Source organism: Lissotriton vulgaris, chromosome 11 (assembly GCF_964263255.1).
Source record: "Lissotriton vulgaris chromosome 11, aLisVul1.2, whole genome shotgun sequence".
Taxonomy (NCBI): domain Eukaryota; kingdom Metazoa; phylum Chordata; class Amphibia; order Caudata; family Salamandridae; genus Lissotriton; species Lissotriton vulgaris.
The window spans coordinates 34,592,644-34,617,035 of record NC_141699.1 but is presented as its reverse complement, the minus strand read 5'-3'; the positions used below and the strand labels follow the sequence as shown (position 1 = coordinate 34,617,035).

At 46.4% G+C, this 24,392-nt stretch overlaps 1 protein-coding gene across 2 annotated transcripts in view; it reads left to right on the top strand.

The window, feature by feature from the left end:
- Window positions 1–24,048, top strand: part of TMEM132C (transmembrane protein 132C) — a 1,238,854-nt gene extending 1,214,806 nt beyond the window's left edge. The window contains exon 9 of one of the 2 annotated variants that reach the window (XM_086942679.1): window positions 18,462–24,048. In XM_086942679.1, the coding sequence (XP_086798805.1) occupies window positions 18,462–19,643 (1,182 nt within the window). In that variant the 3' untranslated portion in view covers window positions 19,644–24,048. The remainder of the gene's footprint in view (window positions 1–18,461) is intronic. The other variant, XM_086942678.1, reaches the window with a different exon arrangement.
- Window positions 24,049–24,392: the final 344 nt, after the last annotated feature.

Below are 24,392 nucleotides of genomic sequence, written 5' to 3'. Positions count from 1 at the left end.
ATCCCTCTGTGCAGAGCCTTCTACCCAGAATCCCTCTCTTCAGAGCCTTCTACCCAGAATCCCTCTCTTCAGAGCCTTCTACCCAGAATCCATCTCTGCAGAGCCTTCTACCCAGAACCCCTCTCTTCAGTGCCTTCTACCCAGAATCCCTCTCTTCAGAGCCTTCTACCCAGAATCCATCTGTGCAGAGCCTTCTACCCAGAATCCCTCTCTTCAGAGCCTTCTACCCAGAATCCCTCTGTGCAGAGCCTTCTACCCAGAATCCCTCTGTGCAGAGCCTTCAACCCAGAATCCCTCTTTTCAGATCCTTCTACCCAGAATCCCTCTGTGCAGAGCCTTCTACCCAGAATCCCTCTGTGCAGAGCCTTCTATCCAGAATCGATCTTTGCAGAGCCTTCTACCCAGAATCCCTCTCTTCAGAGCCTTCTACCCTGAATCCCTCTGTGCAGAGCCTTCTACCCAGAATCCCTCTGTGCAGAGCCTTCTACCCAGAATCCATCTGTGCAGACCCTTGTGCTCAGAATCCCTCTGTGCAGAGCCTTCTACCCAGAATCCCTCTCTGCAGAGCCTTCTACCCAGAATCCCTCTGTGCAGAGCCTTCTACCCAGAACCCCTCTCTGCCGAGCCTTCTACCCAGAACCCCTCTCTGCCAAGCCTTCTGCCCAGAATCCCGCTCTGCAGAGCCTTCTACCCAGAATCCCTCTCTTCATCGCCTTCTACCCAGAATCCCTCTCTTCAGAGCCTTCCACCCAGAATCCCTCTGTGCAGAGCCTTCTACCCAGAATCCCTCTGTGCAGAGCCTTCTACCCAGAATCCCTCTGTGCAGAGCCTTCTACCCAGAATCCATCTGTGCAGAGCCTTCTCACCAGAATCCCTCTGTGCAGAGCCTTCTACCCAGAATCCATCTGTGCAGAGCCTTCTACCCAGAATCCCTCTCTTCAGAGCCTTCTACCCAGAATCCCTCTGTGCAGAGCCTTCTACCCAGAATCCCTCTGTGCAGAGCCTTCTACCCAGAACCCCTCTCTGCCAAGCCTTCTGCCCAGAATCCCGCTCTGCAGAGCCTTCTACCCAGAACCCCTCTTTTCAGAGCCTTCTACCCAGAATCCCTCTCTGCAGAGCCTTATACCCAGAATCCCTCTCTGCAGAGCCTTCTACCCAGAACCCCTCTCTTCAGAGCCTTCTACCCAGAATCCCTCTCTGCAGAGCCTTCTACCCAGAATCCCTCTGTGCAGAGCCTTCTACCCAGAATCCCTCTCTGCAGAGCCTTCTACCCAGAATCCCTCTGTGCAGAGCCTTCTACCCAGAATCCCTCTCTGCAGAGCCTGCGCCCCGGAATCCCTCTCTGCAGAGCCTAATACCCAGAATCCCTCTCTGCAGAGCCTTCTACCCAGAATCCCTCTCTGCAGAGCCTTCGCCCCGGAATCCCTCTCTGCAGAGCCTGATACCCAGAATCCCTCTCTGCAGAGCCTTCTACCCAGAATCCCTCTCTGCAGAGCCTTCTACCCAGAATCCCTCTCTGCAGAGCCTTCACCCCGGAATCCCTCTCTGCAGAGCCTGATACCCAGAATCCCTCTCTGCACAGCCTTCTACCCAGAATCCCTCTCTGCAGAGCCTTCGCCCCGGAATCCCTCTCTGCAGAGCCTTCGCCCCGGAATCCCTCTCTGCAGAGCCTTCTACCGAGAATCCCTCTGTGCAGAGCCTTCTACCCAGAATCCCTCTCTGCAGAGCCTTCGCCCCGGAATCCCTCTCTGCAGAGCCTTCGCCCCGGAATCCCTCTGTGCAGAGCCTTCTACCCAGAATCCCTCTCTGCAGAGCCTTCGCCCCGGATTCCCTCTCTGCAGAGCCTTCGCCCCGGAATCCCTCTGTGCAGAGCCTTCTACCCAGAATCCCTCTCTGCAGAGCCTTCGCCCCGGAATCCCTCTCTGCAGAGCCTCTTCCCCAGAATCCCTCTCTGCTGAGCCTTATCACCAGAATCCCTCACTGCTGAGCTGATAGAGCGCGCAGGCCGCCCGATTCTTTATTTTACCAAAATGTACGCTCATTGGGCCCATCAATAATTTTAATGAATCGGGTAACCTTCACAGCGCTATCAGTAATTCGGGGTTCTTGTTCTCTATATACTTCATGTGTACCTGACTTACCAATCCTTATCACAGGTACCTATGATCACGACGGATCAGGAGCTAGCAGGGGTAGGAGATAACACTAAACAAATACCTTGTACATTTGAATAATGATTTATACTTTGTAATAACCACAGACACCTGACGGGTTTTCAAGACTTTATATAGTAAAAAGTTAGATTCCAAATGTCATAAGACTGAAGTTTACACACATAAGAACATCTGTAACCAAGATAAGGACGCTAATATAACTATGTAAGAGAGTGAGCACCATTGAATGTCAGAAATCTAAAGGAAAAGGGTAACAAGGAACATGCTATTCAGTTCTAAAGTTTCTGTACACGAGTACTAAGGGTAGGTAAAGAAAAAAGGAACATACTATTAAATTAGAGTTCTGAGATTCACTAGAGGTCTATAAGCAACGGTACTTATGCTATGCTTACTCAAATTGAATGCTTAGATTCTAAAGGAAGGGAAATAGTGGAACATACTGAATAAACAAGACAATTCAATATTTTCCTAAAGGTAAGGGTAAAAGTGGAACATAACTAGTAAAACAGTTTGCATGTAAAGTCTTTCGGAAAAGACAGGGAAAATAACATAGGCAATGATGCTTTATTAAAGGAGGAGAGGAAAGCATATAGATAGACGAACACCCACAGATATATATTTACCTAGGACAGGAATGAGGACTAACCCTGGCCACGGGTCAGTCTGGGAAAAAGTGGGAAAAGGACCCTCAAGGACTTTGGATGTCAGGACAGGTATAGCTCATGGACCTGTATTTATCAAAGAGATAGGGCGATAAGACCCTCTCTCTTCCTTCGGTTTGTCCTTCTTCAAAAAGAATATTATTTTTGCCCTATTCCAAGATTTAGGTGTTTTTCCATCAGGACCTACGGATTGGATGACTTTCAGCAGGGGTTGTTCAAGCTCTTTTAAGCATAACTTGTATATTTCTAAGGGTATAGTGTCTTCCCCTGCCGCTTTTCCTGCAGGCAGTAAGGCTATGGCTTGGTGTAATTCGGCCATTGTTATCTCATCAGATAATGAGTCTATCTCTGGGATATTCTGGGTATCTATAGTATAGTCTTCAATATATTTCTGTATGTCGTCTAGGCTAGGTGTCGCTTCTGGAGTGTATAAGGTTCTGTAAAAATCAGCGAATTGTTCTAAGATATATTGTGGTTAAGTGTATGTTTTATTTCCTGCCCCCCGTATGCTTATAATCGTAGCGTTGGCTCTATCCTCGGCGGTTTTATAGGCCAAGATTTTCCCGATTTTGTCCTCCCCTTCATATTGTGTTATTTTAAATTTGTGCAGATTGTTTAAGCTTTTTTCGATAAATTAGGTCTTGGTTTCGTTTTTAAGTGAACAAAGTTTAAGTCCTATTTCTATACTCGTTGGTAAGTTAGACCGAAGAGCTGATGATAATAATTCCTCTTGAGTAGTTATTTTTGCTAAAATTTTAGCAGTAAGATTGGCTCCTATCATGTCCCGGATCATCAACCCACAACAACACGGCTTTATCACTGGGAGAGACACTACCACACATGTTAATATGGCTATAACAGCATTTGACGTAGCAGAGACAGAAACCACCCCACTCGGTATGATCTTACTAGACGCTGAAAAAGTTTTTGACCGAGTGGGGTGAGACTTTCTCTGGTGCGTACTGTCTAAATTAGGGTTCGGGGGTCAATTTTTGAGGTGAATTCAAGCACTGTATGATAAACCAACCGCTTTTACTAGTTATGGGGGGCTGGCATCCTCAGACTTTTTGATCCAACGAGGAACCCGTCAGGGCTGCCCCTTATCACCTCTTTTATTTGCACTTTCTTTGGAGCCTTTCTTATTTGCCCTTCAATCTCAAACTCAGATTACACCCTTCAGATCAGGACCCCAAGAGTTAAAAATAACAGCATATGCTGACGACATAGCGGTTTATACAGAAGATGTTGTCGAGGCACAAAAGGGAATAATATTAGAGGCAGGAAAATATGGCAAGGTAGCGGGTTATAAATTAAATTTACAAAAAACGCAAATAATAGCCAACCACACCCCACCTGCGATAGTGCCCGAGATTTGCAAAATTGCAATTTACCTTGGGGTCAGAATAACGGCTAAAATACAAGAAATTAACAAAATAAATTATAACGAACTGTTCAAATCCACTAGCTTATTACTAAAAAATGGCACAGACTACCCCTGAATCTAATTGGCAGAATTAACTTAATAAAGATGAAGGTATTGCCCAAATACGTATACTTATTCCGATCTATACCATTAGCGTTAAATAATCAATTCTTTAAGAAACTTGATGGAGTATTCAGTAGCTTCATTTGGGGGTACAAAAAAGCAAGAAGATCATTAAACTTTATGAAAAATGACACGCACGAAGGAGGGCTCAACTTTCCTGATTTTAAATTATATTTCTGGTCTGCTTTTGTTAACCGCCTCCGTTCCTTACTTAACGAAGGAAGGGTTCTGTTCTTCCATTATTTTATGTTGAAATCTGATTCAAATCTGTTTTTGTTTAGAACTAATGACCCCAACTACTATAAAAGGGTTAAATTTAAGACCGCAAGAGACATAACAAAGATATGGGGCAATATTCTTTCCTTTTGTAACACTAATTTTTTCCATTCAAAACTACCACTATGGGGTAACCCGGGCCTTCCAAACATTTTTAACGATAATACTACTCGCGGATGGTTCAGATCAGGAATTACCGCTTTAGGGGACCTATATGGCACACAAGGTTTTTTGGATTTCAACACTCTTAAACTACTATATGGCCTACCTGAAAACATGAGATACAAATATCTACAGATACATGATTGTTTGATTAACAAAAAACAAATTTTGGAGGTCACCGAATGTGATATCTGGACCTGTCTACATTCATTGAATAATAAGTCTGTTATAAGCGAAGCATATAGACTTCTTATTGCCTTTAAATCAAATGACTGCAGTAAGCTAGCCGATAAATGGAGTAGAATATTGGGATCAAATATAACCTCCAAACAGATAAAGAGCTCCCTGACAAACATTAACAAACGAGTACGGTCATCTGGCCTAAGGCTCCAACAATTTAGAACAACGTGTATGTTATACTACACCCCCGAAAGAATCTCTAAATGGTCCCCTAACAATACCTATAGCGACCGTACAAAATGCCCCAAATGCTCTACCGAAGCAGCTGATCTGGTACACATGTTGTTCTCATGTCCTAGTCTCAAGACTTTCTGGTGCGACATTGAAAACGTTTTGGATATGAAACAGATTCAGCTGCCTACGTTTACGGCTACATCTGTCTTATTAGACACCTATCCAGTCCCATTTCCACATGCTGCCCTGACCACAGTACTTATGTCTTGTGCCAAATTAACTCTGGCTAGAGCCTGGACTAGTTAAGAAACACCCAAGGTCTGGGATTGGTGGGCACTGGTAATTGAAATACACTCAATGGAACTAGCTTTAGCAAATATCAGGGGTATAAGAGCATTGAAAAAGCATGAAAAAAACTGGGGAACTTTTTGTAGAACGCTGATGTTTTATTCTATTTATGTTTAGAATTTAAGAAAGGAAAGGATTTTGATATTTGTCATCTGTTGAAAACTATAATTTGGCTGACCGCTAAAGAGAAACCATTTTTACTCTTTTGCTTTTATTTTTTTATCATGCTTTTCTTTTTTCCGATTGATTTGTTCTGGTATATGCTTTGTATGAAAATATTTATTTATGTATCATGCTTTAATATACTATGTTTTCCTTGTCAGCCTGTTAACAATAAAAAATAAAAAAAAAATAAAAAGGTACAGCTCATGGACAGTCAGGACCGGATACCCCTCAGGATTTGGATCAGGACTGGTCTCATCAAAGGGTACGACCAACGCCTGCAGCTTCGGATGCAACGCCTGCGCTACGCCCTCTCTGCAAGGAATCTGCCAATAACCCCGATTGGGTTTTCGACTCTCCCAGCAAAGTGCTTCGCCAGCACTTAAGACTATTCCACCCCTTAGTGAGTTTGTGGAAATTATGAACAGAGTGCTCCGCAGCTCTCTGTATCAATCACCTATAGAGTTCGTAGGGTCAGTGACAGGTCGGCTATTCGGACAAGTCGGACAATTTTCTCTAGCTAAACTAGGCTAATTATACTGTTTTCGGGTCAGTGGACCACCCACAAATGTTGCAAGCGACAGGATCCCCAACTTTGGATTGGACAAGAGAGGCGGTTAGGTCATTGTCACCACCTAGAATTCGGAGTTCTCATAATTATTATGTAATATTTCGAACCCACCCCTTACATTCCAGTTCCCATGGCATTTGGAAGGTATAGTACAATAGGACACACATAAGATATAAACATTGTTTCAGTTTCAGGTACAGCTGAAATCTTCTCCTGGAGCAAGGGTCACTTTCCCAGGCGCATCTCAGCTTCGGAAACCAGCTGGCTTAGTTCCACTCCTGCGCACTTCGTATTCTCCCTCATCACATGATTAGGGTGACATGGGTTTCAAAGATGGAGTGGCTCCCTCTCCCTAGCCCCACACATACGCGGTACATGAAAAGTAAGCGAAAACAAATTAGGAACACAGAAAAAAATGATTACACTGTATACCGTGATTGGCTATACTACATCCCTTACTTTATAATATCTATAGCGTTAGGAGTTAGGCAGAAATAGACACTTGTGCAATAGCAGCGGTAGCAAGCAAGATGCATGTTAAAAAACAAAGCGGACATATTTGCAATAATGCGCATGTGCGAAAAATCCCTCCAGAACTACGAATGCGTCACATCACATGGGTATGACCGACGCATGTGGTGTGAAAAAATTCCTAGGACGTCTAAGTGGACAGTGTGAACAATCAGGTAAGGTCAGTGGTCAAGAAGGAATAATCGAAAGATTAACAATGTTTATATAAAATATATATTTTTAATGAGTATTTTTAAAAAATCATATTGTGTATGACCAAAAGGTCAAACCATATGATAAGGGTAAAAGATATTTCAATTACATACAGTTTAATCAACATATAGCATAAAACTTATATTCAATACAATGAAATTCATACACAAGAAATACACGTAATAAATCAAATAATAAAAAAAGAGCATAAAAACTCGACGCGAGTTTCGGCAGTGAACCGCCTTCTTCAGGAGACACAGAATAAATCCTGAAAATACATATATAAAAAAGAGGAAATACACAATATGATTTTTTTTAAAATACTCATTAAAAATATATATTTTATATAAACATTGTTAATCTTTCGATTATTCCTTCTTGACCACTGACCTTACCTGATTGTTCACACTGTCCACTTAGACGTCCTAGGAATTTTTTCACACCAGTTGCTACCCTGCCCTAGGAGTCTATATACTACCCAGGGGGTCCTTGTTGTTTTCACCTATGACCGACGCATGCGCAGACTGAAATCCCGCATAGCAGCAACCAGTCAGTGTGCAAGCTTTGTTAGGATTAGAATACACATAAGCAAGCGTCTCTGGGACTCCCGCGTGTTGTGTGAAAGTGCAATTTTAATAACAAAACAGGTTGATTAATAACGTTATAGATTATGCGAGGTTCTTGAATCCAAGCAAGTCACATTACGTGCAAATCCTTGCTCCATCAAGAGCCTGCTCACCAGAATCCCTCTCTGCACAGCCTTCTACCCAGAATCCCTCTCTGCAGAGCCTTCGCCCCGGAATCCCTCTCTGCAGAGCCTTTAACCCAGAATCCCTCTCTGCAGAGCCTTCGCCCCGGAATCCCTCTCTGCAGAGCCTTCGCCCCGGAATCCCTCTCTGCAGAGCCTGATACCCAGAATCCCTCTCTGCCAAGCCTTCGTCTCAGACTTCCTCTCTGCAGAGCCTTTAACCCAGAATCCCTTTCTGCCAAACCTTCTGCCCAGAATACCTCTCTGCCAAGCCTTCTACCCAGAATCCCTCTCTGCCGGGCCTTGTACCCAGAATCCCTCTCTGCCAAGCCTTCTACCCAGAATCCCTCTCTGCAGAGCCTTCTACCCAGAATCCCTCTCTGCAGAGCCTTCTACCCAGAATCCGTCTCTGCCAAGCCTTCTACCCAGAATTCCTCTCTGCTGAGCCTTCTACCCAGAATCCCTCTCTGCAGAGCCTTCTACCCGGAATCCCTCTCTACAGAGCCTTCTACCCAGAATCCCTCTGTGCAGAGCCTTCTACCCAGAACCCCTCTCTGCCAAGCCTTCTACCCAGAATCCCTCTGTGCATAGCCTTCTACCCAGAATCCCTCTGTGCAGAGCCTTCTACCTAGAATCCTTCTGTGCAGAGCCTTCTACCCAGAATCCCTCTGTGCACAGCCTTCTACCCAGAATCCATCTGTGCAGAGCCTTCTACCCAGAATCCCTCTGTGCAGAGCCTTCTACCCAGAATCCTTCTGTGCAGAGCCTTCTACCCAGAATCCCTCTGTGCAGAGCCTTCTACCCAGAACCCCTCTCTGCCAAGCCTTCTACCCAGAATCCCTCTGTGCAGAGCCTTCTACCCAGAATCCCTCTGTGCAGAGCCTTCTACCCAGAACCCCTCTCTGCCAAGCCTTCTACCCAGAATTCCTCTCTGCCAAGCCTTCTACCCAGAATCCATCTGTGCAGAGCCTTTTACTCAGAATCCCTTTCGGCAGAGCCTTCTACCCAAAATCCATCTGTGCAGAGCCTTCTACCCAGTATCCCTCTCTGCAGAGCCTTCTACCCACAATCCCTCACTGCAGAACCTCTGCCCCAGAATCCCTCTCTGCTGAGCCTTCGCCCCGGAATCCCTCTCTTCAGAGCCTTCTACCCAGAATCCCTCTCTGCAGAGCCTTCTACCCGGAATCCCTCTCTGCAGAGCCTTCTACCCAGAATCCCTCTGTGCAGAGCCTTCTACCCAGAACCCCTCTCTGCCAAGCCTTCTACCCAGAATCCCTCTGTGCAGAGCCTTCTACCCAGAATCCCTCTGTGCAGAGCCTTCTACCTAGAATCCTTCTGTGCAGAGCCTTCTACCCAGAATCCCTCTGTGCAGAGCCTTCTACCCAGAATCCATCTGTGCAGAGCCTTCTACCCAGAATCCCTCTGTGCAGAGCCTTCTACCCAGAATCCTTCTGTGCAGAGCCTTCTACCCAGAATCCCTCTGTGCAGAGCCTTCTACCCAGAACCCCTCTCTGCCAAGCCTTCTACCCAGAATCCCTCTGTGCAGAGCCTTCTACCCAGAATCCCTCTGTGCAGAGCCTTCTACCCAGAACCCCTCTCTGCCAAGCCTTCTACCCAGAATTCCTCTCTGCCAAGCCTTCTACCCAGAATCCATCTGTGCAGAGCCTTTTACTCAGTATCCCTTTCGGCAGAGCCTTCTACCCAAAATCCATCTGTGCAGAGCCTTCTACCCAGTATCCCTCTCTGCAGAGCCTTCTACCCACAATCCCTCACTGCAGAACCTCTGCCCCAGAATCCCTCTCTGCTGAGCCTTCTCACCAGAATCCCTCTCTGCCAAGCCTTCATCTCAGACTTCCTCTCTGCAGAGCCTTCTACGCAGAATCCCTCTCTGCAGAGCCTTCGTCTCAGACTTCCTCTCTGCAGAACCTTTAACCCAGAATCCCTTTCTGCCAAGCCTTCTACCCAGAATACCTCTCTGCCAAGCCTTCTACCCAGAATCCCTCTCTGCAGAACCTCTTCCCCAGAATCCCTCTCTGCCGAGCCTTCTCACCAGAATCCCTCTCTGCAGACCCTTTAACCCAGAATCCCTCTCTGCAGAGCCCTCGCCCCAGAATCCCTCTCTGCAGAGCCTTCGCCCCGGAATCCCTCTCTGCAGAGCCTTCGCCCCGGAATCCCTCTCTGCCGAGCCTTCGCCCCGGAATCCCTCTCTGCAGAGCCTTCGCCCCGGAATCCCTCTCTGCAGAGCCTTCGTCTAAGACCTCCTCTCTGCAGAGCCTTTAACCCAGAATCCCTCTCTGCCAAACCTTCTCACCAGAATCCCTCTCTGCAGAGCCATTAACCCAGAATCCCTCTCTGCAGAGCCTTCGCCCCAGAATCCCTCTCTGCACAGCCTTCTACCCAGAATCCCTCTCTGCAGAGCCTTCACCCCGGAATCCCTCTCTGCAGAGCCTGATACCCAGAATCCCTCTCTGCAGAGCCTTCGCCCCGGAATCCCTCTCTGCAGAGCCTAATACCCAGAATCCCTCTCTGCAGAGCCTTCTACCCAGAATCCCTCTCTGCAGAGCCTTTGCCCCGGAATGCCTCTCTGCAGAGCCTTTAACCCAGAATCCCTCTCTGCCAAGCCTTCTACCCAGAATCCCTCTATATCTATGATATATCTATGCTTTCCTGTTTTCAGTTTCTATTTTTGGTAAATTCTAGTATGGATTTATCAGCTTTTTCAATACCTTAAAAACTGGTAATCATTTTACAAAAAAAAAAAAAAACTGGTAATCAGTGGTTACACATTTTTGTGCTATTAAAAACAACAGAAACTGTGTTTTTACGGTGTTTATGGAATTTTAATTTAATTTTAATTATTGCTTGCTTTCTGCACTGATGCATGTGTCTAGATAGCGTTTGCACAGGGTATATGAGGTCCAAATATATTTTACTGCCCCAGAATGGACAGAATGGTCAATAGCATTCTTCATTAGCTCTGAAGACCGTCTAGCAAGTGACAGGGATCTCTTACAGAGAAGCACTTCAGCTCAGGTATCCATTTTGACAGGTCATCATACAACTTTGTAATGTATGTAGCTGAATTACTGCAAATACAAACAATATCACTCCGATCTTTGTTGAACTTGATAGGAACTTTTTTCATCCGCATTCCAAGTGACACAGTGTTCCATGTTTACCAAACGTCTGGTTTCATGTTTTCACCACTATCTCAGATTTTGGTGACAACACTCTTTTCGCATATACCTGTCACTTCATCTTGCATTGAATGTGCAAAGCCTGGGATGTTTGGCAATCCACTTACAATCAAAACAGGCTTGCTAGTAGAGGGGCTGATATATCAAATGATTTCACCAATTCTCTGTCTGTGGGTAAATGTGATGGTACATATTTGGAAAGATTCTTATGATACAAGTCAGTATACCTATCAGTAAATCAAATGTGGCCAAAATATCAAATAGGATTTTGATATTTCCTGATTCTCACAGTTTATAAAATAACTAAATAAGACCCAAAAAATGCTTCTACACACTGCATCTTTAGACCAAAGACCACAAAACTGAAAAAAGTAGAAGGAAGAAGAGACAATGTTTTAATGACATCCCTAAACAACAAAACTCAAGCAGAATAATGTTAGCCCAGACTTTCTTGAAGCTTCCCTGTATAACAAAGTTACATTGTATTGGTCCCTTCATGAAGAAATAAAAATGACTCTTTCACTCATCTTTTCCTTTCTTTGAATGGCACTTAGTTTGTTGTTGCAAAGGTGTTTTGTCAGTGTTTATATGTTTACACCGATGATGGCTATTTTCCTTTTGGCGGGGTTTTATCAGTTATTATAGGTTGAAACTTAAAACCAGATAGCATAGATATATCTAACAATGAAATGGGATGGTAACAGTGCGGTTTGAAACCATCACTTTTTTAAAGATTAGGACAATCCCTGTGCTCCCCCATGAAGTTAGTATGGTCTCATGGCATACTTTATTAAAAACGTTTTTCAACGGGGATGCCCATATTCCTGAATTACATTGATTAAAGCAATTGGGACACCATCAGGCCCCGAAGCTTCCCTTCCTCACTCTTCTGTGTGGCAATAATTACTTACTGCAATGATATGTGTGTTAATGGGGAAGAACCCAAATGTACTGAGATATGAACCTTGATAGATCAAGGAAACATGAGCCTCGCAAGCCGCACTATTTACATGCCAGTGAATAGATGTTGATTTTTGATGTAGAGAAAGAGGACTCAAGACCACTCTCCAGAACAATTTACTATAGTTTGAACGTGCCAGGTGTGTCAAAGTGTCCCACTGTTGAAAAATAACTTCATTCCGCCTCTGGGTCATCACTATTTTATAATGTTTCTGCAGGGCCACTAAGGCAGTACGGTCTCTAGGTGTTTCATTTAAAACCTTGCACGAGAGATGGTTAGTTCGAGAACACTTGTGGTCAAACCAACACAGGGCTCGCTGCACTGATCTGGGGGTTTGAAAAGGGACTGGTGAATTTTGGAACATAGAGGTACAAAAGCATCGACCCTCGCCCTTTGATCATAAGCCTCCTGTTCCAGGTATCCCAACCCTAGATCGGTGTCTCAAAAATTAAACTTCCCCATCAGTATCAGAGAGTTTATCATTAAAATCATCGGCAAAGCTTAGATGCGTTAGTTGTCTATTCTGCGCTCTTTCCTGCACAGTTGCAGTCATACAATCAAACAAGGCCGAAAAACAATGATTATGCGCATTCGAAACATCATTATTGTAGAAATGTATCATATACAATGACTGAGCCCCCGTAAGAAGGACCACCTGAAGATTACTTTGCTGAATTGTTATTACCTCTATATGAGAACCAAGTAAAAGGTTAACCCGTGTACTTAAACCACCAAATGCTCGACCTGAGCGAGAAGGAACATCTGGAACACCAAAACACATATAACCTTAGAACATTATGGGGTTTACATCCCAGGTTTCCTTCAATAGCAGTAGATTGTATGATTTAATACTCACATGCCAATTCAAGAGAGCCATCTTCATGTGCCTGCAGCATTCCAGCTCAACATGCAGAGGGGGCGTCAATTCTCATGGTCGGACCAGATATCAAGGACTTCCCAATGAGGGTTTACATTAAACTTACAGGCGTAGTAACAGACTGTGCCTTAATTAATGCACTGCTGTGACGTATTTCGACACCCACGTGGGGTCCTACCTCACACAGTTTTCTGTCATCCAGCACGGCAAGTCACCCACTCTCGTTCAAATCAAAGAGTACCGCATATCTATTGTGGCAAAGTAAGCTTTGGAATGGCTGAGGTTAAAATGAATGTACTGGTGGACGACCTACCTCCCCATTTGGGTGGCTTTTAACAGTACCCCAACGGTAATGTGACAGTATTAGTTCTCTTCCATATAATTGTAACATTTGTGCTAAGTGATTTCTCCACAGTACTCGGGTTTGTACAATTTACAACTACGCAGTCCCCCTCTATGGGCCGATTACGATGTTGGTCGTAAAGCCTCCGGCCTTAGGTCAAAAGTGATTGTCTCACTAGGCACCACCAGCGCTAAAGCTGGCCCTGGCTTACTCTGTCTGATACCCGGTACTTCTGGATACAAGCCATGGGTAGGTGTACCGATGGCCCGAACTCCATTTAAGGTATCTTTCACAGTTGTTAGTGGGTGTGGATTATGGGATGTTGGGGGCTGCTTGGTCGTTCTCTTCCATTTTACAACTGTTTCTGGAGAAAACATAGGACTGGAGGGGGCAGTGATCCCAGGAGCTAACTGAGTGCTTGGGCAGTGATCACAGGAGCTAACTGAGTGCTTTGGTAGTGATCCCAGGAGCTAACTGAGTGCTTCAGCAGTGATCACAGGAGCTAACTGAGGGCTTGGGCAGTGATCCCAGGAGCTAACTGAGTGCTTGGGCAGTGATCCCAGGAGCTAACTGAGTGCTTGGGCAGTGATCCCAGGAGCTACCTGAGTGCTTCAGCAGTGATCACAGGAGCTACCTGAGGGCTTGGGCAGTGATCGCAGGTGCTAACTGAGGGCTTGGACAGTGATCCAAGGAGCTAACTGAGTGCTTGGGCAGTGATCCCAGGAGCTAACTGAGTGCTTCAGCAGTGATCACAGGAGCTACCTGAGGGCTTGGGCAGTGATCCCAGGAGCTAACTGAGGGCTTCGGTAGTGATCCCAGGAGCTAACTGAGTGCTTGAGCAGTGATCACAGGAGCTACCCGAGGGCTTGGGCAGTGATCCCAGGAGCTAACTGAGGGCTTCGGTAGTGATCCCAGGAGCTAACGGAGTGCTTGGGCAGTGATCCCAGGAGCCAACGGAGTGCTTGGGCAGTGATCACAGGAGCTAACTGAGTGCTTGGGCAGTGATCGCAGGAGCTAACTGAGTGCATGGGCAGTGAGCGCAGGAGCTAACTGAATGCTTGGGCAGTGATCCCAGGAGCCAACTGAGTGCTTGGGCAGTGATCCCATGAGCTAACGGAGTGCTTGGGCAGTGATCACAGGAGCTAACTGAGGGCTTGGGCAGTGATCGCAGGAGCTAACTGAGCGCTTGGGCAGTGATCACAGGAGCTAACTGAGTGCTTGGGCAGTGATCACAGGAGCTAACTGAGTGCTTCAGCAGTGATCGCAGGAGCTAACTGAGTGCTTGGGCAGTGATCCCAGGAGCCAACTGAGTGCTTGGGCAGTAATCACAGTAGCTAACTGAGTGCTTGGGCAGTGATCACAGGCGTGAACTGAGTGCTTGGGCAGTGATCACAGGAGCTAACTGAGTGCTTGGGCAGTGATCGCAGGAGCTAACTGAGGGCTTGGGCAGTGATCCCAGGAGCTAACTGAGGGCTTCGGTAGTGATCCCAGGAGCTAACTGAGTGCTTGGGAAGTGATCCCAGGAGCCAACTGAGTGCTTGGGCAGTGATCACAGGAGCTAACTGAGTGCTTGGGCAGTGATCCCAGGAGCTAACCGAGTGCTTGGGCAGTGATCGCAGGAGCTAACTGAGTGCGTGGGCAGTGAGCGCAGGAGCTAACTGAGTGCGTGGGCAGTGATCACAGGAGCTAACTGAGTGCTTGGGCAGTGATCACAGGAGCTAACTGAGTGCGTAGGCAGTGATCGCAGGAGCTAACTGAGTGCTTGGGCAGTGATCACAGGAGCTAACTGAGTGCTTGGGCAGTGATCACAGGAGCTAACTGAGTGCTTGGGCAGTGATCACAGGAGCTAATTGAGTGCTTGGGCAGTGATCACAGGAGCTAACTGAGTGCTTGGGCAGTGATCACAGGAGCTAACTGAGTGCTTGGGCAGTGATCACAGGAGCTAATTGAGTGCTTGGGCAGTGATCGCAGGAGCTAACTGAGTGCGTGGGCAGTGAGCGCAGGAGCTAACTGAATGCTTGCGCAGTGATCACAGGAGCTAATTGAGTGCTTGGGCAGTGATCGTAGGAGCTAACTGAGTGCGTGGGCAGTGAGCGCAGGAGCTAACTGAATGCTTGGGCAGTGATCCCAGGAGCCAACTGAGTGCTTGGGCAGTGATCGCAGGAGCTAACTGAGTGCTTGGGCAGTGATCCCAGGAGCCAACTGAGTGCTTGGGCAGTGATCACAGGAGCTAACTGAGTGCTTGGGCAGTGATCACAGGAGCTAACTGAGTGCTTGGGCAGTGATCACAGGAGCTAACTGAGGGCTTGGGCAGTGATCCCAGGAGCTAACTGAGGGCTTCGGTAGTGATACCAGGAGCTAACTGAGTGCTTGGGCAGTGATCCCAGGAGCCCACTGAGTGCTTGGGCAGTGATCCCATGAGCTAACTGAGTGCTTGGGCAGTGATCGCAGGAGCTAACTGAGTGCGTGGGCAGTGAGCGCAGGAGCCAACTGAGTGCTTGGGCAGTGATCTCAGGAGCTAACTGAGTGCTTGGGCAGTGATCCCAGGAGCCAACTGAGTGCTTGGGCAGTGATCCCATGAGCTAACTGAGTGCTTGGGCAGTGATCGCAGGAGCTAACTGAGTGCTTGGGCAGTGATCCCAGGAGCCAACTGAGTGCTTGGGCAGTGATCCCATGAGCTAACTGAGTGCTTGGGCAGTGATCGCAGGGGCTAACTGAGTGCTTGGGCAGTGATCACAGGAGCTAACTGAGTGCTTCAGCAGTGATCACAGGAGCCAACTGAGTGCTTGGGCAGTGATCACAGGAGCTAACTGAGGGCTTGGGCAGTTGATCCCAGGAGCTAACTGAGGGCTTGGGCAGTGATCGCAGGAGTTAACTGAGTGCTTGGGCAGTGATCGCAGGAGCCAACTGAGTGCTTGGACCCTGTTTTGCAGCATCTGACATAGTAGTGACGTGAGCGTCCGAAGGCGTACCTCTGAAATTCTTCCCATAGGGGACCCCCCCATAAGCTGCAAGTTGAGGGTGTCGGTACATCAAATCCCTGACTCTTTTCACCAGAGCCCCTTCTGTGCCCCAGAGACAGTCTTCGTCCAGGTAAACATATTTCAGCTGATACCACCCCTAAAGCTCTCGCCAACATCATATCCATACTCGTAGGTTTAAAGGGGAGGGCTGACTTACCAGGAGCCTTTTTGTTTACCAATAGCTCTCTGATGTAAAAAAAAAACAACAAACAAATTAAAAAAAGCGATTACTTAATGTTGGTGAGAGATGAAAAAAGCTGTACAAAATTAGTGACCACGTCAGAGAAGTGAGCCAGCCTCGGCAATCCTCGTCGCCAACAATTTTGTAGTATTTGTTAAAAGAATAATCAGTTAGGTGGTTGAATAAAGAGTTTATTCTGCTCAGGAGAATCACAGCGACATGAGGCAGAAACAGTGGTCAACTGCCAAAACAACCAACATTCTTACATAAAGCATGGAACAATCATAAAACAAGGTTCTACCTACAGGTGCCTGGAAGGCACAACATAGAGGATATTACACACTTCCTTGATACAGCAGCGTGGGGTGGAGTGACGACACAGGCATGGTCAAAAGGTATCGACACTGTCTGAGTCGGACAACACGTCTCTTGCCTCACTGTGGTGATCATTCTGTAAGAGGGGTGTGTGCCTCTTCCCAGAGATGTGGAAAGACCCACCCACCACTGAAAACACCATTAGAAGCTGGGGTGGGGTGTAATCCCAGTTGTTTCCCCACTCTTCCATGTTGTCCCTTCCCTCTTGTCTCCTTCCTTGGGCTATCTCGAGGTCCTCTCTCCAGCACAGCTCTTCTGCACCGATCTCCTCGTGGTCCTGGATGCATCCCACATCCTGCACAGGATTCAGGTCTAAGTGTCTGTACGGGGGGCACAAGGGAGGCTGAACATTGGAAGATGGAGGGGCATATTCCATGGTTTTAGGGAGTCACGCAAAAACAACAGTTGATAGACAGAATGCAGAACAATGTCATACATTCACCCCAGTACAGAGATCTGGGCCTAAATCCATCGTTTTTTTGCACTCCACACCACCCCAGTTTAGACATGGCCATATGCAAATCAGCCTTGACCCTGTGCCTCATGGGAACAGTCCAGCCCGAACTGCCAAGCCATGTCTTTTCTGGACCGGAATCAAGCATCATAGGACCGGTTTCTGGCTATCAGCCGTCATCAGCCAGGATAGCTTGACTCCAGTGGAGTGGAGAGCCAGGGACTCACGTCTGAGTATACCCAGCCCACTCGGGGTGACAAATGCAAAAACAACAGTTGATGGACAGAATGCAGAACAATGTCATACATTCACCCCAGTACAGAGATCTGGGCCTAAATCCATCGTTTTTTTGCACTCCACACTACCCCAGTTCAGAGTCACGCCACTTAGGGGCAGATTTACAAGCCTGTTGCGACACTTTTGCGCTGCTGTTGCATCACTTTTGTGACGCTACGGGGGCCTAAAAAAATGCAGCAAATTTACAATGTGACGCATCTAGGGAGATGCCTCATGTTGTAAAGCCCTGCGTCATATTATAACTGCGTCAGGTATAATGTATGCAGGGTGGACGTTCCCACGCAGGAAAGCCTTGAAAAAATGATACAGTGAAATCTACAAGATTTTACTGGGTGACTTTTAGGACCCTTCTGAGTCAAAACCTTACGCCTGCTTTAAGCAGGCATAAGGAGTGACGCTGTGTATTGGGAATGGACAGCAACACGCATTGCTGTAGTTGCGTCGTGCTTGTGACACGACTCCAGCAATGCATGACTTTTCTGCAAACAGATGCATCCGAATTTCTGACTCATCTGTCAACTCTTGCACCATAGTGCCCCATATTGTAAATAGGGCGCATCTATGGTGGCGCAAGGGTGTTGCATGCAGGTGCAGTGAAACCGTTTCTTGTAAGTCTGCCCCTTAGTTCCTTCAGTGGTTATATCTGCGGAGAGAAATGTGCTATTTCAGAGCTGTGTCTGCCCTGCCTTTACACCTTCTTTTTCACAAACACCAACGTGTCTACTCTGCTTTAAGTAACCACAAAGCGGCCCTTCCTGCTTCCATCACTTCTCCCATTTCAATTATTTTCACTTCTCTTGTCTAAGAATGTCATGGTTTCTATAGTTACTGATGATCATGTTTTAATCTTAGATGCATACTTTCTTGTCATTTATTTAAAAAGCTTCATATACAAAAATGAACGTCTTGATTGGAACTGATGTGTTTTCAGGGAGGACCTTCTGAAATGTCCCTTTCTCTTTTCCAGGAAGCCATTGTCAGCACCTGGATTCAGTTCAGCGACGGATCAGTGACGCCTTTGGACATCTATGACCCCAAGGACTTCACCCTCTCCGCCGTCTCACTGGATGACTCCGTGGTCTCCGCGCACCAGAGCCCGCTGCTGAGGTGGCCCGTGGTGATGGCCGAAGGCGAAGGGCAGGGGACACTGGTCAGCGTAGATCTGATGATCTCCGAGAGCTGCCAGAAGTCGAAGAGAAAGAGCGTGCTGGCCGTTGGCAATGGCCGCGTCAAGGTCAAGTTTGGCCGGAGCGATGGCCACTCAAGTCAAGGAGGTCCTTACGATGGGGGCATCGTTGAAAACCAAGCGAGTGACCGGCGGCAGAAGGCGTCAGATCAGGAACGTTATGGGCTGGATGGAAGGTATCTTGGAAGTTCTTCAGATGAGCATGAGGAACGCGCCAACAGGAGAGAGGGGAGCACTGCCAGGACCACCCTCGGTGGTCGCGATGACGGAGGTGGCCTCTCCGATGATGGCCAGCTGCAAAACATTCCAATAGACTTCACCAACTTTCCTGCCCATGTGGATCTTCCCAAGATTCATGGAGGTCTAGAGGAGAATGACCTTGTCCAGGCGCCGAGAGGCCTGAGTGACCTTGAGATTGGAATGTACGCCTTGCTGGGGGTCTTCTGCCTGGCCATACTTGTCTTCCTAATAAACTGTGCAACTTTTGCACTGAGATACAGACACAAGCACATCCCAGTGGAAGGCCAAGCCAGCATGACCCACTCTCATGATTGGGTGTGGCTTGGCAACGAGGCGGAGATGTTGGAGAACACACCCGACGTCTCCCCGCTGCAGGACGAGCGCACCACCATCATAGACAGAGGGGTGGGATTCGAGGAGAGCAATCGCCTGCTAAATGGCAGCGCCCCAAAAAACGTTCAGAGCCAGATACATAGGTCAGCAGACTCTGGGGGCAAGCACAGCAAAGACCAGAAAAGTGACCCGTTGCATTCCCCCACCTCAAAAAGGAAACGGGTGAAATTCACCACCTTTACGACCATTCCAGCAGATGACAGTTGCCCAACGGTCAACTCTCTTTTGACCGGCAACGAGGAGGACATTAAGTGGGTGTGCCAAGACATGGGCCTTGGGGACCCCAAAGATCTCAGGAACTGCATGGCAATGTACAAGGACAGTATGTAGGGCGCTCATGGGGGCCACACTTTGGGGCCTTCAGCAAAGTGAGGTAGAATAGAACCCACCCAACAGCTTCAGGGAGTTGTGGAAAAAACATTTGCCAAACTCTGCAGGTAAAATATTTGAAAATATGAATGTATAGGTCTGGTAGGGGGAACAGTGCCTGGGCGTGGTGGGCCCAGCGACATAGAAGTGAAAATGCATACGTGCAAGTACCAAAAATATCATTTGTAGAAAAGAAAAAAGAGAAAAAATACAATATCATGTTATATTTTTAATAACGTTTCGAGAGGGGCCTTTTCTAGGACATTTTAAGGTTCTGCCCAGACATCTGTTTCTTGTTTTTTGGTCAACAGGTGTCCGATGATGGATGGTGATATTATCTGTTAAAACTTTTCTTCTGACTGTTTGAATTTTATTGATTTAAATTTTTTTTAAATTTGTTTTTTGAAAAAAAATACTTTTCAGTTTTGATTCAGTTGACATGTTTTGTCGTGCCAAGGTAGAACTTGGGGGGCCATCTTTGCCTAATGTGTTCCGGGGCACATGTGTCGGCAGCTGGGTCCTCACTACTCACTTGACTTGTTTTGCACAACCAAAGCCCCTTTCCTCTTCTGGACAGCACAGTGTACCTCTCACCCTTCTGCAGCTGGCCCTCAACACATTTTGAGGCACCTCAAGGCCTTTGGCAGTGGCTCGCTTGAGATGTGGAATGCCAGTCGTTGCAACAGATTGTGAAATATATCTTGTAAATAAATGCAGTATGCTTCCTCCCCCTTCCAGGTAGCCCCATGCATTGGCATCCTTAAATCTTTCTAGTCCATGTGTTTCTTTTGAGGAATGTATCCTAAATGATAGCATTTGCCATTTTATTTGTAAGTGTGAGAGCCTTATCTGGGAAGATGTGGTTACCAGGACAGTTGAAGACCTCCCAACACGCTACTGAGCGGCATCACGACACTTGATGGGGACCCCCTGCAAAGTACATGAGGAATACCCCCCGTCCCCAGTCAGGAACGCTCACTCTCAGACCAGGGGCCAGCTGCCCATGAACTGTGCCAGAGGGGACCCACTGGAGTTTGAGCCCACCCCACTGCACCACAGGGGCTGCGGGGCTGCGGTGGCTAATGTTATACCAGTGGCGCTACTTAACAGCATGTACCCGGCTTGGAGCCTGCCCCCAGCTTTTCTGTGCAGGCTGCAACTATCGATTCCTCAATATCAATGGGACAGAATATTGTTACAACAACAATAAGGGACACATTATGAGGCCTGGGCAGAGTTTGTGGAGTTGTACTCCGTGGAACTCAACTAAGTGCCTGAAGAAGTCTGCCGCACTCTGCAAAGTTCCGCCAGCAGCGGAGTTTGTAAAGTTGCGCTGCTCGCACTGATGTTTTGTGCCAGGAGTTTACCTTGCGCTGTAAGAAAGCACAAACAGCACTGTGTCGCTGCTGCTTGAGTAGACATTCCACTAAAGCAGCGGCTTCCTCGACTACAGATGGTGCAAAATCCGGCCACTAGAATGCTAACAGTGACCCCTACGTATCAACCAATCTCAAAGGTGATTTGAAAACTCCATTGGCTACCTTTAAGAATCCGAGTTAAATTCAAGGCACTCTGCATTGCATTCAAAGCCATCCACAATATTGGGCCTAAATTCTTGAAGAAGGCTTTATGCATCTACACTCCCAACAGACCCTTGCGTTCATCAGTATCAAACCTTTTGAAGGTCCCTCGAACTAAATAAGTTTCATGGGGTGACAGAAGATTCACTGTTGCCACCCTAAAATTGTGGAACACCCTCCCCCTTCATATCAAAACCTGCCCGACTCTGCTTTCCTTCAGGAAATTAGTAAAGACAAGGCTTTTTAATCAATAGGCACTGGCTCCTGGTTTGGTCTTCTATACAGTCCGTAGCGCCGTGACACCCAAGGGTATTTGCGTGCGCTACAAATTGCTTAAATAAAATAAATAAAAGCGAGCAGCAGATTTATCAATGTGAGCGGTCACGGGCTGCCGTGACTGTCCACGAAGAAAAATGTTATCGGGAGGAGGTCTAGTACACAAATTTTTCTCGCACGTGCTCTCCAACTTGCTTTTGGTGAGCTGCTCGAGACAAAGAACTCTGCTCTTTGTCACTTTGTGGAGTTTTCCTGAACTCCGCACAGAGCATGGAGTGGGAAAAACTCCACTAACACAGCCGGCAGAGCGGAATTCTTCACACACCCCTACGAAATATTTAAAGGTATGTGTCTATACATTTCCATACCTAGCTCCCCATATGTGCACCTTGGTGATGTATACATATAACGTCTGGGTACCTAGATGTGGAGTTAAGAATAGTAAATCCTTACTACCTTCTGTGCCACTTACCTTTTGATATATTGTTCCTCGAATTGTTGTAATGGTTTTCTGTCCCAGTATTCGGGATTCAGTATTCCCTACTATAATCCAGCTGTTCCAGCCAATGTCCTTTGAGACTCATCAACCAAGTTCGAGGAGCCAATCAACCGTCTTACACTGGAAGGTGACTGCTTTTTGGTTGGTGGTTGAAAATGATCTTATTGTAAGCCTCAACCAATCACTGGCCACCAAGATGCAATGGGGCCACTCTGCTACAGACTCCCAACTCTGCACCTTCAGCCCTCATTTTACATTTTGCACCCAGTTACTTCGAAGCTACCGTGTCAGTCCACTTACTCTGAACGGCTCTCAGAGGACCCCTTTAAAGAGCACAACCCTGGTAAAGCAGTGTCTAGAAGGGGATTAGTCAGCATTGCATTAATATGTATAATTGGCTTTAATTGTTCACTTCCCCAGATGGTATCTATAATGTACTGTGTTCATATGTTGTGAAAGAACAACATATTGAACAAAAGATCAATAAGGAAATGGACAACAATGCAACAATTAGCATGTACATAAGCACTAAATTGTGACAATTTGTTTTTTTGGGGGGGCGGAGGGAAAATAATCTTTAGTTCATAAAAATGGTCAAATAATATTGACAGACACCGTAAGTGAGTGACAAGGAATACTGCCTTCAATTTTCCCACCGACCTCTTCTCTGATGAGAGGAAAATCTTGTTTGGTTGGGGCGGCAGACATCAATTTTATTTTCTAATTAAACCCTTTGAGAGGGAGTGAGGAAGGTGGTTGGGGCCTCAGAGGGCTATCTGGACATACAAGGATGTCAACTCTAGAGGTTCAAGATTTTATCTTAATACAAGGGCAAGACATCAAAAATGCATTTTAAGAAATATCTCCTGGAGTAGAAAAATGTGCCGTACAGTTTATATAAACTTTATTCAAAGTATAAACCATTAAAGTGGTGTAAAGGTAAAAATATGCATCTACACTCACCACTATCATTGGAAGACCCTACCGCCAATAGCCTCTTCCTTCTGGATTTGTGACCAGTATTGCTGAAGTTTTCAATACTATCCCTCTCTAAATCTTGTTTGAGGCAACCAAATGCAGTATTTGTAAAGCTTCAGAGCATTGTTTGTGGCCTGGTGTATTGGGCACAATGTGAAGTGAGTTGGTACCTTCAGCCCCTTCCCAACCCGAGGGGACAGGAAAAGACTTCAGATGTTATCTTCATCAAAATCACCCTAGAATGGATCCTTTGATGTTAAAGAGCTCAAGAATACCCAACCGGAACCCGCCAGGCCCCTCCAGGTGAATTTGTATTCAGTGTTCAAATGAAAATCACTTTCTCAAATGTTAACAGATATGAACTTTCAACATCTAATCCTATTTCAAAGAGGCAGGTTCCAGTGGTCATTGCCAAACAGTTTTATCTCAAATCCTCCTAGAAAGGCTTTCTCTGAAAGTAGTATTGGATCAACGTGTTCTTAGGGGGCAGTCCCGCGGCTCGCCCCGTCTCATGCCATTTATTGAATCTTTTATCAAATAATTAGGGTAGCAGATTTATCGAGATTACCTTTGGAGTTACTGCATAGAGTAGACGAGCGTTATAACACGATATGCCTAGAATGCATTGTAGACTGAGAGAATGTAATATTTATTTATACGTAATATACAAATTGTAATTAAATGCATTACATGGCCTGACAAGGTGCTCTGTTGTGCTCTTCTTCAGTACTCTGTGTTAGTTTTACCTTCCATTTAGCCAACTCTTCAAAAAAGCAAATCCTGGATACGATTTATTGACGACGTGTACATATAAATGCTGTTTGTGATTAATTGGCACATAAGAATTTAGGAGACTGTCTGTAACAAGTAAAGGCCAGCGGCAGCCCGGGGAGGGCTGGGACTAGAAAGACTGATTTCCTTTTGCTTCTCTGAATGCTGTGAATAAATTACTTGCTCGCCAGTTTCCTCTCTTTATGGTCTTCTTGTAATATATTGGAGTTTGAAGATGGCTCGCCTTCTTGTTCGAGATTGGTCCTTGCCTCTCATTCTGACTGGGTTGGCCGTGCTTCTTTTATCCCAGCAGGTTCTACCACAAGAGAAGATGAATCAAGGCTCCTGATTTCCAGCTCTCTGTTGCTTTTGTCATATGGTGTATGAAATAGCATCTCTTTAGGAATCTTTGCTGGGTGGTGGGAGCTTTAAGGAATGGGCTGGAGAGCGCCTAAGTTCCAATAAAGATGTCCGACTTCGTGAAATGTGGAGCGACATCTCAGAAATCACATGTTAGACCTTCATTCATTAGGGCACCAATGGACCTTCTACGCACAGTCATAAGGTTCGTATTCCTCTTCAATAAACTAGCCCGATGGACCATGG